Source organism: Electrophorus electricus, chromosome 18 (assembly GCF_013358815.1).
Source record: "Electrophorus electricus isolate fEleEle1 chromosome 18, fEleEle1.pri, whole genome shotgun sequence".
Classification (NCBI taxonomy): domain Eukaryota; kingdom Metazoa; phylum Chordata; class Actinopteri; order Gymnotiformes; family Gymnotidae; genus Electrophorus; species Electrophorus electricus.
In genome coordinates, this window is record NC_049552.1 from 2,424,004 (window position 1) to 2,437,250 (window position 13,247).

Genomic DNA, 13,247 nt, shown 5'->3' on the forward strand with positions numbered 1-13,247 from the left:
TTATATCCACACTATAGATGTTTTCACTGTGCATTCAGAATGAGGTAAGCCCTAAGAGACGTGAAGAAGAACACGCTTGAAGTATGCGTGGAGTAGTTTTTAATCCTCATTTTAAAGGTTTGAATGTTTCACAGGCATTTCAGTGAGTCTGCTTCTAATTTCTAAATAAATCTGACATTTCCTGATGAACAGACCACACCCTAAAGGAATGAAGTATGGCTCTGGCGAACAGAAGGTAATGTATATAAGCAGAAGAGAGGCAATTCAGGCAGGTTTCTACCAAACTTCGGTTACTGTGTAACTGCAAATGATGTAATGTCAACATTTGAGTCACCCGTTCATGACCCCTGACTGTGTACTGCTCTGATTCCAATGACTACCTTCACTAAACAGTATTACTCGAAATGTACGAGTCACCCACATCCAACACTTTGATTTCCCCAACTGACTATTTTTAATTCAGAGCAACATCCAACATTAAAGAGGCAACATTTTCCAGAAAGAAACATTATTTTATGCTGTAATTAAAATGCATTTTTAAATGATAATATCTAAATAATATCCAGTAGTTGCAAATCAAGGTGACCCAATTTATAGTTTAATCCACTCATGTTAGGCAAAACTTGACTGGCACTAGTTAATATGTTAAATGAGTTTCTGCTGAAGCAACGTGTATATTTAACGTGTGTGGTTATTAGGTGTAGATATTGGCACATGAGTAGCATGGACCGTGGCACTGACCGGATCCTTCAGGGGTGGAGCGGACGTAGGTGGGCAGCATTTTCACACTTGCTCCCTCGTGTGTCTCCACCTGCAGGCCCTTCTTCATTTCCTGCTGCATGCGCCCCATCACCTCCTTCAGCTCCTTCTTGGTTAGCAGAAGCTCTGACAGGATTTGGTCCACCTACATGGAAAGGGGAGGGAGAGAGACATAGAGAGAGAGAGAGAGAGAGAGAGAGAGAGAGAGAGAGAGAGAGAGAGAGTTGATGTCTTTTGACCACTGGGTTGTCATCTATATATCAAATTAGCACAGGTTACACTGCATGGCACCTCCCGTCAGCCAGCCGACGCCGGCAGTCTGACGAGGGTCAGGCTTCCTCACCATGAGCGCCTGTTCCAGCATGGACTTGTAAGAGGACGACGTCCTCATCGACTGTTTACGGATGAAGGTGAGACAAGGCATCTTCTCGAGAGCTTCTGAGCAAACGTGTGTGCGTAACTGAGTCAGCGAGTGTGTGTGTGTGTTTGTGTATGTGAGGTTCCAAAAGATGCTCTGCTCTTTTTATGCCTCAGGGACGGATGGGCGGTCCAGGTGTTTAGTGCTCTATGTACACGCAAAACCCTTCCTCCTCCCTCCCTGAACACACACACACACACACACACACATACACACACACACACACTCAAGCTGACCCATAAGCTTGCAAGTCAAGGACAGAAAATGGCTTCTCGCTATATCTTGATCTTAAAAAGAATTTTAAGAAATAGATCTGATTACGGTCACAATGGATTGTGTGTTGTGTACAATTCAGACTTCATGAAAAGTTCAAATAAAACAATATGATTTTGATAAAGGCACAAACTCAGTGAGTTACTACTTATTATACAAGAAAAACTCACTTATACTGCTACACTGGTACTCTAAGTCTGGTTTTATTCTAGTAGTATTCCAGTATCTGATCATATTGTCCTTTCGGCTAGTTTGACCTACTACCTCATTGTAAAACAGGCTTGACAAATGTTCAGGTATTTATCAAAGAAGGGGGTGAAATGGGTTTAGGTTATATTTAGAAATGATTTGCACCAGACTTAGAACACTTTCTAAATTTAGAAGAGTGTTTGCATGGGCAAACGGTTGCACTACAGCCAGTGTTTTAGCTCCGCTGAAGGGTAATGTCCAAACCTTTAAATACGTTCATAGTGAATAGGGGACAATGCGTATGAATTTAGCCATAAATAGGAAATAAATGCTTCCAAACTACAGATAAACTACCGGTAAATTTAGAACAAATTTTAAGTTCGCCTCTGCTTTTTGATCAGCTGTCTGTGGAATACTTGGTGGTGTTGTGTTTGATTAACTCCAATATAATCCAACATAAACAAAATAAGTTTTGAGTTTATATCAAAAATTACTTTGTAGCATGGATTCTTTTTTATGTGCTTAAATCAATGGAACATTAACTAGACCAAATACTGGTTGTGTGTTTTGAGTTAAAGATGTGAATGAAAGCTAATCAATTTTGTCTGCTCCAATAGTTTGTCTGCCACAATAGTAAGAATTGCAGTGAGGTACACAAGGTTTGCAGTGAAACAGAACATTTCGGACCGAAGTCCTTCATATCGTTATTATATAAACATATTTTTATTTTAATCTGCTCTTATTTCAGTTATGAAGCCAATAGATTTAGAGATAATAACCCACCTGGATCTATTTATTTTTTATTTTATATTAGCTGAAATCAGATGTGTAACATGCCACGATCCCAGATGTTCCAATACTGTGTGAATCCACATTGTGAAACTGTGCCTTTTTTTGGGGGGGGGGAGGGGTTGACTTGCAATATCTTCCACACCAAACTACAAATAGTTTAATTACTTACATCTGATACTCTGAACATTTTTCAATTAATGCTTTTTTCTCAAACTCCAGCTTAATGTGACACAAGGAAGAGAAATGTTGCTTATACCAGTTTTGTGCCGATGCCCGTCACTGGCTGTGGTGGCATTCCTAATCTGTATGTTTCTGTGGCACAACACACTATGGTTAGAGGTGACAACACTCACAGGAACTCCCTCCTTCCTTCTCTCTATCCTTCTCTACTCTGCTCTTTCCTCATAAGCTCAACCTCTCACTCTGTAGTGAGACTGTTATTAGACTGGCTGATGTTAGTCCTCTGTTAGTCCTCTGAAATTCTGAAGATCAATAGTCTCCTGATAAAGTCTCCTGACTCTGCTGAATTTCTAACCTCAGTCAAGGTCAGGGTCAGAGGCAATCTGAGCTATAATTAGCTCTGTCAAACTGACCACTGAGTCAAATCAACAGAGATGTACAGTACACAGAATGTCAGTCAAATCAAACAAAACCTTAGTGTCATGACCTAAATGTGTCACATCAAAGACCATGTGTGACCACAAACTCCCTGAAACGGCTTATACATGACAGCTCAAATAATCTAAAAATCCTGAAATTATTCAACAAGAAAAAGTTGTTTGCAAGAATGTGCAGGCCTATTTACAGAAGTATTTTTTTCCATAGAACTGCGTATAATAACTTTAGCTGGGCAATGAGTTGGACCATGAAGACTGGATGACCGTGAGATGGAACGTTTTCCACACACATGTTAACTTTTATCTGGGGCCAAAATTCACCACTAAAAACCACCTTTATGAACAAATCTGACACTATCCCTAGATTTTAAAGAAATCATTACAATTTAAACAATGAACATGTTAATTTGTAATAATTTGATAGTTTCTACACTAGAATTTGAATACATTTTAGTTTCCGCTAGAGATCACGTTTGTGTTACATTTGGTGCTGCTCACCACACAAAACAAGAATGACTGCATTCAACTGAGACAGAGACATAGTTGAAATGTTAGTGGGACATAGAGACATAGTTGAAATTAGAATTTTTTGCAAGCTCAAACTCAATGTACAAATATCCAACAGTAAACTAACTTTGCATCAGCTAAGATTACTAACAAATCTGCCCGTAAATGAGTGAAAGCATGTGGTTTATCAGTATTCTGGTCTTATCACACAGGATTCCTGCTCAGCACACCCGATTTAGAACCAGAAGGGTTTCATAATCATGTTTGCAAAGGAAAAAGGGGATTTAGCAAACTGTAATGCAAGGATGTGTGCTCGGGGGAAGGTTTTGTGATCCACTTTATTAGAAACACCCAAGTTGTACCAACATTTATTTTTATAGTTATGACCCACAACAAAAAATCTCCTGATCCTCTCTATTTCCACATCTCTACAAACCCCAGTTCTCATGGACATGGTCTCTGATCCTTATGACACGGTGGCCCTCTTTGGTAGGCAGGCCTCGTATGTTAAATCATTACGCCTCTTTAAAAACCAGGCAGGTTCCAGTTAGTCACTCCTCCCTGTGGTTTACCTCTGAATTTGGTTAGATGAAGACTGAGAAAACTGGGCTCACTGTCCACATAGAAACCAACGCTGAGCGCTTGCACAAGTGAGTTGAATGCCTAAACGCTGCTCTTTTTATGTTATTTCACCTTTATAATGAGGGTGAAAGCAATTGTGAAAAAACATTTATCATTATTAATAAACTAATCAAACCCCAGGTTGCTTCTGTCTTCAGCTCAACTGTAGTAACACTTCTTTAAAAACAAGGACCATAAACTCAGTCAGCAATTCCCCTCTAACACTCTGAAGTCTTTTGTATATTTAACTCCACGACCCTTTAACTGGACCTGCTCCAACAATTGTCAGTCCCTGCACATCAGTCATTTCTCTTCATGAACACATCCCTAATGTCAGATGTTGATACAGTCTTGTTTAAAGCAGCTGCAGTCACATCTGCTCTTATGAAGCCAAACCTCAGCACTTTCATTTTTGATAATTACAGACCAGTCTCCCTTTCTTAGGAAAGGGTAGTTGCTCTGCAATTTTTAGATTTGACTTTTGAACACAGCATTCTCTGTGAATGCTTGTAGTCTGCTCTTCTCTCTATACCCAGCACCAAGACTTCATTTATTGCATTTGCAAATGAATATGGCTTGAGCACTTGAACGCCATGCTCAACATCCAAACAGCAACAGTTCAGCAGTGGCGGGACTTGAACCAGCACCCATCCAGTTAAGGGTCAGTTGCTTTAACCACTGACCTACCACGGCCCACTGACACAGGGGCTCTCCAGGGGTTTAGGTCCTACCTCACTGAAACACAGCACTTTAATAGTATTGGCAACACAGTTGGCAACATCATATCATCCAGCAACATGGGCCTGTCTTTAATTAAACCAACAACAACGAGATTCATGTTGGCACCTGCTCTGCCATCCAGCTCTCTCTGAGTTAAAGAACTGGATGAATGCTAACTTTGATAACTAAGATAAACAGCGTTTAATCTGACGTTCTCTTGGTTGCCCCCAAGTCTCTGGCTGCTAAAATATCTGTTTATCAATGTCCAACCTTCACAAATTGTCAATAATTTTGCTGTGTTGTTTGACCCTTTACTGACTCTTCACACCTCACATGTTCATTAGGAGATGCAGAAACACTCAGCCATGCTAAACCATACTTTCTGTGCCTCTCGGATAATTCCCGTTTCACCGGCCTCCCTATAAAACCCATAAACAGGCTACAAAATTCAGATGCTATGAAATGAAAAAGTACATTATCTGTCCATTGTTTTACATATACAACTATTGCTATTCACCATAACCACTCATTGTGCACTGCATAGTCTAGACCCCCTCCACTTCACATTTCAGCTATTTCATCCAACCCCCCCACCCCATCAGGAGCTCTGTCGCAGGATTAGTACAGAATTAGCACTGGATTAGCTGTTCCTCACTCTTTTTCTGGTGTGGCAGGTCTTTTAGTGCTGTGGCCATTCCTTAGCCCCACACTTAAGTAACTGCTCATCCATCTCTTCATGGAAAACTGAACTTGAAACATTTCTCTTCACCATGCACTACATCATTACCGTGTCATGGATTTGATTTTGAATGGATATAATTGCTAGTTTTGAAAGTGAAAACATGTTTTTATAGAAAATTAATTAAAAATCAAAAACTGAAATCTCTTATTCGCAAATGTATTCAGACCCTTTGCTGTGGCACCCCAAACTGTGATCAGGTGGTTCCTGTTTGCTTTAATTATTCTTAGGATATGTCTAGACCTCTGCTGGGATCCACCTGTTGGAATTTGAAGTGGTTGGACATAGTTTCGACAGACACGCACCAGGGTCTATAAGGTCATTGTCAGGGCAAAAACCAAGCCATGAAATCCAAAGAACTTTCTGTGTATCTTCACAATCCAGGCACAGATCAGGGCAAGGATATAAAGCAATATCTAAGACTTTGAATATACCCAGGACCACAGTGGACTCAGTCATTTTGAAAGGGCACAACACTGAACCTTTGTAGAGTTATCCATTTAGCAATGCTGGGTACCCAGCCCTTTGGTGTATCACAGCAGTGACAGTAAAACCTTTACTCAACCAATTATTTCATTTGAAGATGTGATCTTTGATAAAACAAACCGATTCAGAGTTGAAACACATTTAATGCACTGGGCTCCTATCCAAAGCGACACGCATATTTAGCAGAACCTGTGCATCCCTCACCTTGGGTTTGGTGGCACCAAGCTCTACACACATCTGTAAACATGATGTGATGTCTCTTCCAGCAAAAATACAGCTACCGCACTGATCATAAAGTTGCTTCTTGGACCGTAAACCATGTGACAGGGAGTCAGCGCTGTAGATTACCATAGTCTTGACAAAACCCCTCCCTCATGAATTGTGCAGTGAGGTCTGAATGTCTGATGTCTGTACAATATCACCCTAGAATCCACCATCATTGTCAGGTTTGCTGACGACACCGTCGTCATGGGTCTGATCTCGGACATTGACGAGAGGGCCTACCTGGAGGAGATTAAACACCTGGAAAACTGGTGCCAGGAAAATAATCTCCTCCCAAACATCAGTAAGACAAAGGAGCTGATCGTGGATTGCAGCAAGAAGCAGGAGCGGCACTACCAACCTGTGAGGATCAGAGTGGAGAGAGTAGATAGTTTCAGGTACCTTGGTGTTCACATCTCGCAGGACCTGTCCTGGTCCCGCCATACCAACTCCCTGGCAAAGAAGGCTCATCAGCGTCTTTACCACCTCAGATGCCTAAGAGACTTCAGACTGCCCTCCAAGGTACTGCGGAACTTCTACACCTGCACTATCGAGAGCATCCTCATGGGGAACATCACAGTCTGGTTTGGGAATAACACCAAGCAGGACAGACAAGCACTCCAAAGGGTAGTGCATTCAGCAGAGCGCATCACTCACACGGAACTTCCTGACCTGCAGACCATCCACTACAAGTGGTGCCAGACCAAGGCCAGGAGGATTGTGAAGGACCCCACCCATCCCAACAATAGGCTCTTCTCTCTGTTGAGGTCAGGGAGGCGCTTTCGCTCCCTGAAGACCAAGACAGAGAGACTGAAGAGGAGCTTCTTCCCACAGGCCATTCGGGCCCTGAATCAGGGAAACTGATAAACTGTGGGGACCACCACCACCACCATGTAACATAACTGTATAACTGTGTATATATATATATATATATTCAATTACCATGTAACATAAAAACTGTACATATGTTATTCCACAAAATGGATCTGTACATTCTGTACTTTGTGTACATATATATACACACAACCATATACATTGTACATTGTGTATATAATCATAATATACATATATTGTACATACATTGTTAATATATTTTGTACATACATAGAATATATATATTTCTCTTTGCATATATATATTTCACATATATAGAATATCTATATTTCTCTATGCACCCCTGTTTTTTTCCCTCAGTTTGGACAGAACACTCTCAACCATTTCACTGCAAGTTATTCTGTGTATGACTATGTATGTGACAAATAAACCAAACTTGAAACTTGAAACTAGAAGGGAGAAGGGTCAAAATCCAACTGGTTGAGCTCAAGAAGATGTCACTTAATCCTCCCTTATCTCAAACAATGAGTTCATGATAAGTCAATAGAGCTTAAATTCTGCATGAAATTTGAAATCGTTCCCCTTACCCCATTGGGAGAGCTACTGTCATATTATAATTCACTGCACAATTGACTTTAACATAGCCACAAGTGCCTATAGTGTTACTATTGAGAATAATCTACTGTTGTCTATACATACAGCTTGTGTTGGAACGACATGTATTGTTAATAACAATAGACTATTGGAGACACTACTGTCCAAGGCGATGACAGCGACATGTATGGCTTTTTAAAGAAATGAGTAGTAAGCTATATGTAACTGCTGCACTGAGAATGAGCCACCCCAGAATAATATCCAGACAGCAGTGATCTTGGCTGACTTGATGTGTTTGATATGTCAGTGGTGTGCATTCAGTGTCTTATTGACCAAATACTGTAACCAGTGGACAAACTTTAATCTGCTGAGCTCTGATAGGAATGTGATTTCTGAGGTAAATTCCTGAGGAACCATGCTTTCTATGTACAAAACACTGAATGTCAGTTATCTACTTAAAGGCCCTTAGCAATGGAATAATTCTGGAATTATCCATAATGATTTTTCAGACACCCCATCAAAGACTGTCTGATAACCCTGAGCAGTATGATAAAGCTCTTTGTGTGTTGTAGGTGTCAGTAACAAAGTCAGTCTGATTACAGAAGACTGGCCCTGAGTCAAAAGTGTGTAAAAGCATAATTTTTAGAATGAGCCTAGAACTTTACCTCCTGAATGACATCAGAGAGGAGGACCAGATTTTTTGGAGGGAGGGCGTTTAAGGGTTATGGATGACTAAATATGGCATTCTTCAGTCCCCAAACAACTACTTCAAATAAGGTATATAAATATTATGAGTCCAGCTAATATATATCAGTCTGTTATTTTTGTGGGCTAAATTAAATAATACTTTTTTTTAAAGAGAGCTTGTTTAACAAACATTTCAGTTAAGAGGGGTGGCATAATTAAGCAGACACATGTACAGTAAGTTTGTAACTGCAATCGCCTTTTCCAGATAAATGTAACCCTATTGATCACGATGAAAAATGAGTTTACCTTGGTCATGATGTAAGGGTCCATTGTGCATCTCCTGCCAGTCATGAGAACAACTGCCCCCAGGGCAATTCACACCAGCTTCGGATTTTCCTTAGGATTTATTTCACTGTTCTAGGTGTTGCCTCATAAGTTATGACTGCTTATATTTTAAGGTTCACTTGACTGCTTATTTGACTTCAGCTGTGGTTTGAAGACACATGCACGTAGCGCACAGTCTAGCGCCAAGAAAAGTAGATGTCATATCCATCCATCTAAACTGCCCAACGTCAGAGACCTCGCTTACTTCATCTTACTCCCGTGCAGAATATGTTACTCGTTATTGCACTGGCTATCCATGTGTAAAATCCAATTTGTGCACAAATTTAATTACTCACGTTCCACAGAATTTTAAGGCTGTATTTTTCTACCCTTTTGTTCTAATCATACATCTTCAACGCAAACAGTTGGTCCTCTTAAAGGTTGTCCATTAAATAAAATAAACATTTGTAGGAAAGAAGTTGTTACCATCTGGAATAGTATTTATTGTATTCCTTTTAATTACCCATCGCGTGGTGTAGCACTGTGCTTGGTATTCCGTTGTTGGACTTCTCCAACGGAAGCGTGTTAGTGTTTCATTCATAACTTTCTGTCATGGTAACTATGGCAACCCAAAGTACCCAATGGTAACAATGGCAACCCAAAGTAACCTTTCTTCCAGTTTCGTCGAAGGCTTCTCACACCTGTTCCCCGCGCGCGTACCGCGCACAGGTGCTTAGCGTCATGGCAACCCCGTCTCCCTGGACGTTTGTGCACTTGATATGGAAAACACTTAGCTTGCTCTGATGTAAGTGCCCAGCTAGAATTGTTAAATGGGGCAAAATTACCAAGGAAAACAGTAAAGGAGTGTGACTCTTGTTTGTTAAGAATGAATGACATCCTCTAGACCTATCATGGACTGTTTCTAAAGTAGGAATGCTCCATAAAAGTGGATATAACTGCATGGAGGTTAAATAAACCTCTATGTGTATATATATATATATTCAAACTACATTAAACTTACATGACCAACTACAAATGCAACTGCCATTAAGACACGCCTGGTATTAAACACCTTACTTAAGCACAAACTGGATCTAGAAATAATAATAAGCCAATCAATGCTCCACCAAACTGTCATAAGATCTCATGGAAATAAAAAAGGTATCTGAAATGCAAGTATGAGGTTTCCTTCTAACACACCTTGTAACACTCTTACTGCAACAAAAATGGTGTTGGATTCCGGGGGACCCGTGTCTGGAGCTGCTGCTGCATGCTGGATAACTGGATAGGTCTGTTTAAAAAGCCTTATTCTATAAACGTTTCCATTTCATACTATATGTCACACCTCCTGAAGACAGACGGCACGTGACTGTAAACCCTGACTACATTTCCTTGTTTGTCCAGCCTCTCTTTCTTCTGTTTTCATTACTTTCATTCTCTTTCAAAACAAAGAGAGAGAGAGAAACAGGATATTTTGGACAGCGATCCTTCATCAGCAGGCAAAGTGCTTCATATATATCTTCCCCCTTTCCTATCTGCCTCATAGGAATCTGGCTGCTTAGCTGCTTATCAGAATTCCTGTTAGAGGGTGTCCCTGTGCTCCCTTGTAGGGCACTGGAAGAGCTGCAGCATGCTTTTTAAGGAACCCAGCGATAAGATGTACCGTGTTTAAAGCCCTAATCAGCAGTAGCACTGACCCGGACACGCACAGACCCGCACACCCACGCCATCGCACGCCACCACACACCACCACACACCACCGTAGGCAAGCAGCAGACATGGTGAGTAGGCGCAGTTTTTATTTTTTGCTTGTGTTCAGTGTCTGACCGTTTGTTTGAAATTCAAGCTATGAGATTTCAGTTGCAGGTTTTGATAAAATATGTCCCTTAACTTGGGCTATTGCTGATGAATACCTAAGTAACAGTAAGCCATGTGTACCTGAGAATAGCATGAAGGGGACCGATGAAAATGAGAACAGAGTGTAGAGAACATAACAAGAAACTATTTAAAATCTTAAAAGCTTAAGATACAAAAACCAAATAAAGTTTCACCAGAATGAGAAATAAATCAACATGAAACTTTGCTGAGAGGCCTTAAAGGAAATAATCCTCCTTTTTCAATAACAACGATTAAAAATGCTTATACAAAACAGTCCATGAAGAAATTCAAAGTATGACTTCAATTTTCTATAGAGATGATGAGAATTGTACTTGAATTTCAGCCAAAGGAAACCACATACAGAAAAAAAATACAGTTGAAATTGTTTGTTTTGCATGTCTTGTAACAGGCCAGTAAGAAAGCAGCTGCTAAGAGGAAGAATGTCCACAGAGGCTCATCTAACGTCTTCTCCATGTTTGAACAGTCACAGATTCAGGAGTTCAAAGAGGTGAAGAACATTAACTGCCAGTGCAGATAGACCAAACCATTCACTACAAACCTTATATGTCGTTTATCCTCTCCAGGCTTTTGGCTGTATTGATCAGGACCGAGATGGTGTCATCAAGAAGTCTGACTTGAAGGAAACATATGCACAATTAGGTATGATTACATAATCAGTAGTGCTTTTAGGCTATGATTCAATAACTGAATTCTACACAAAAATAAATCCTTCTTTGGCAAAGTTAAAACCTTGTGCTGAACGATCATCCAAATTCACTGATTGATTCCTCTTTCGGCACTTGTTTTGTGCTTCACAGTATTTCAGTGTTGGATGGTAACCAGAGTGTGTGTGTGTGTGTGTGTGTTCGTGCCTACAGGCAAACTGAATGTGAGTGACGAGGAACTGGAGACCATGTTGGCTGAAGGAAAAGGCCCAATCAACTTCACAGTTTTCCTCACCCTCTTTGGAGAAAAGCTTAATGGTATAAAAACAAACAAACAAACACACAAAACAACAAACGGTTGTTTTGGACCTTGGTGCAAAGCTTCAGCACTTAATTGTGCTGTAGGCTGCCCAGCCGATCTGTGTTTAATGCCTCAGAGCTTTAGCTAGCTGAGAAGCTGATCACTCTCAATCCAACAGTGACACTGTCGGACCGTAACACCTGATAAGCTGATCAGCTCACGACCACTATCATGTCACTACCAAGTCTGTGTGACTGCTTTGTTCAGAGGTCAGAAGCTGGCAGAAGGGGTCTTGATTAGTTAAACATCTCTCCCCAGGGACAGACCCAGAGGAGACCATCCTTGCTGCATTCAAACCTTTTGACCCAAATGGCACTGGTTTTGTCAATAAGGATGAGTAAGAACACGAAACACTAAAATTTTTCTATCTCTGAGGCATCATTTTAGAGTCATCTTGGTATCATTTTGGTGTCATCTTGTTCCCACTCAGATTCCGAAGGCTCCTAATGACCCAGGCGGACAAGTTTACCGCAGAAGAGGTTAGTGGTTGATGTCCAGTTTCTCATTCATAACTTGTTCAGGTTTGCAAGAAAATACACACTTAGTTGCCACTCTATTAAGTACACCTTACTTGCAAGTGTTATTCTCATAACAAAAGGCTGCTATACCTTTACAGTGATATATAAAATGTGTGTGTGTGTGTGTGTGTGTGTGTGTGTGTGTGTGTGTGTGTGTGTGTGCGCGCGTGCATGCGTGTTAGTACTAGTAAAAATTGTAGAGGTAGTCAATTCCTGACCAAACTGTCCTCCTGGGGTATATCCTGAATCATCCTGAGTCCTTTCAGTGATATTTCAGAACATAACCAGTCAGTAGGCAAAGTGCAGAATCTGGTGGCTTGTTTCATGTAACCATTCAGAGTTTTGTCTTTCTTTGGCTTTTGGAATTGCTAGGTGGAGCAGGCCTTCGCAGTGGCTCCCATAGATGTGACTGGAAATATCGACTACAAATCACTGTGTTACATTATAACACATGGAGATGAGAAAGAGGAATCATGAAATGATAATAAAAAACTCAAATGAAATGTACCACTTCAAAGCTGTCTCCTGTTCTTACATTTATTACTTTAATTAAAATGGAGCTTTTACAAATAAGCAAGTGAATTCAGAGTGTTGTGTAGGTGTGTATTTCAATGACAATCAACACAGTTAAAGAGTTTAGCAAATTAAGTTTTCATTTTATTTCTGCATTCAAAGTTTATTGACCTATTTCTAAAGCAAGTGTCTTTTCTTTTTTGATGCTTCAGTTTGCGAATTCAAAGTTTTACAAACATTTCACACAATTTTACATACACCTTTTCAGAAATATTACGTCTTTCTGAAATTATAATATATCGCTGATTCACCAGGTGGCGACAGGTGACTGCGAAGTACATTAAGGTGTTCACGTACATCTTAGGGAGGCATTTTATTTCACAACATAACGTTACATTGTTGCCGGCGAATGACCTTCAGTTGGTCCAGTTTTGAAACACCCATAATTTGTTTGAATGCGCCTTCATACAACTTTTGAAATCGTGATGCAA

The 13,247-nt window shown here is 40.4% G+C and overlaps 2 protein-coding genes across 3 annotated transcripts in view; one reads left to right on the forward strand and one right to left on the reverse strand.

The window, feature by feature from the left end:
• gck (glucokinase (hexokinase 4)) overlaps positions 1–10,394 on the reverse strand; it is a 14,870-nt gene extending 4,476 nt beyond the window's left edge. The window contains exons 1-2 of one of the 2 annotated variants that reach the window (XM_035536367.1): positions 10,022–10,394; positions 742–904 (exon numbers count right to left, since the gene is read on the reverse strand). In XM_035536367.1, coding sequence (XP_035392260.1) covers positions 742–850 — 109 coding nt within the window. In that variant the 5' untranslated portion in view covers positions 851–904; positions 10,022–10,394. Of the gene's footprint in view, positions 1–741; positions 905–1,102; positions 1,342–10,021 lie in introns of those variants that run through there. The other variant, XM_035536366.1, reaches the window with a different exon arrangement.
• A 104-nt stretch (positions 10,395–10,498) lies between these two features.
• Positions 10,499–12,760, forward strand: myl7 (myosin, light chain 7, regulatory). The gene is made up of 7 exons (XM_027027959.2): positions 10,499–10,602; positions 11,109–11,207; positions 11,284–11,359; positions 11,578–11,682; positions 11,984–12,062; positions 12,156–12,204; positions 12,616–12,760. The coding sequence occupies exons 1-7, from the start codon at positions 10,600–10,602 to the stop codon at positions 12,718–12,720; spliced, it is 516 nt and encodes a 171-aa protein (XP_026883760.2). The 5' UTR covers positions 10,499–10,599; the 3' UTR covers positions 12,721–12,760.
• Positions 12,761–13,247: the final 487 nt, after the last annotated feature.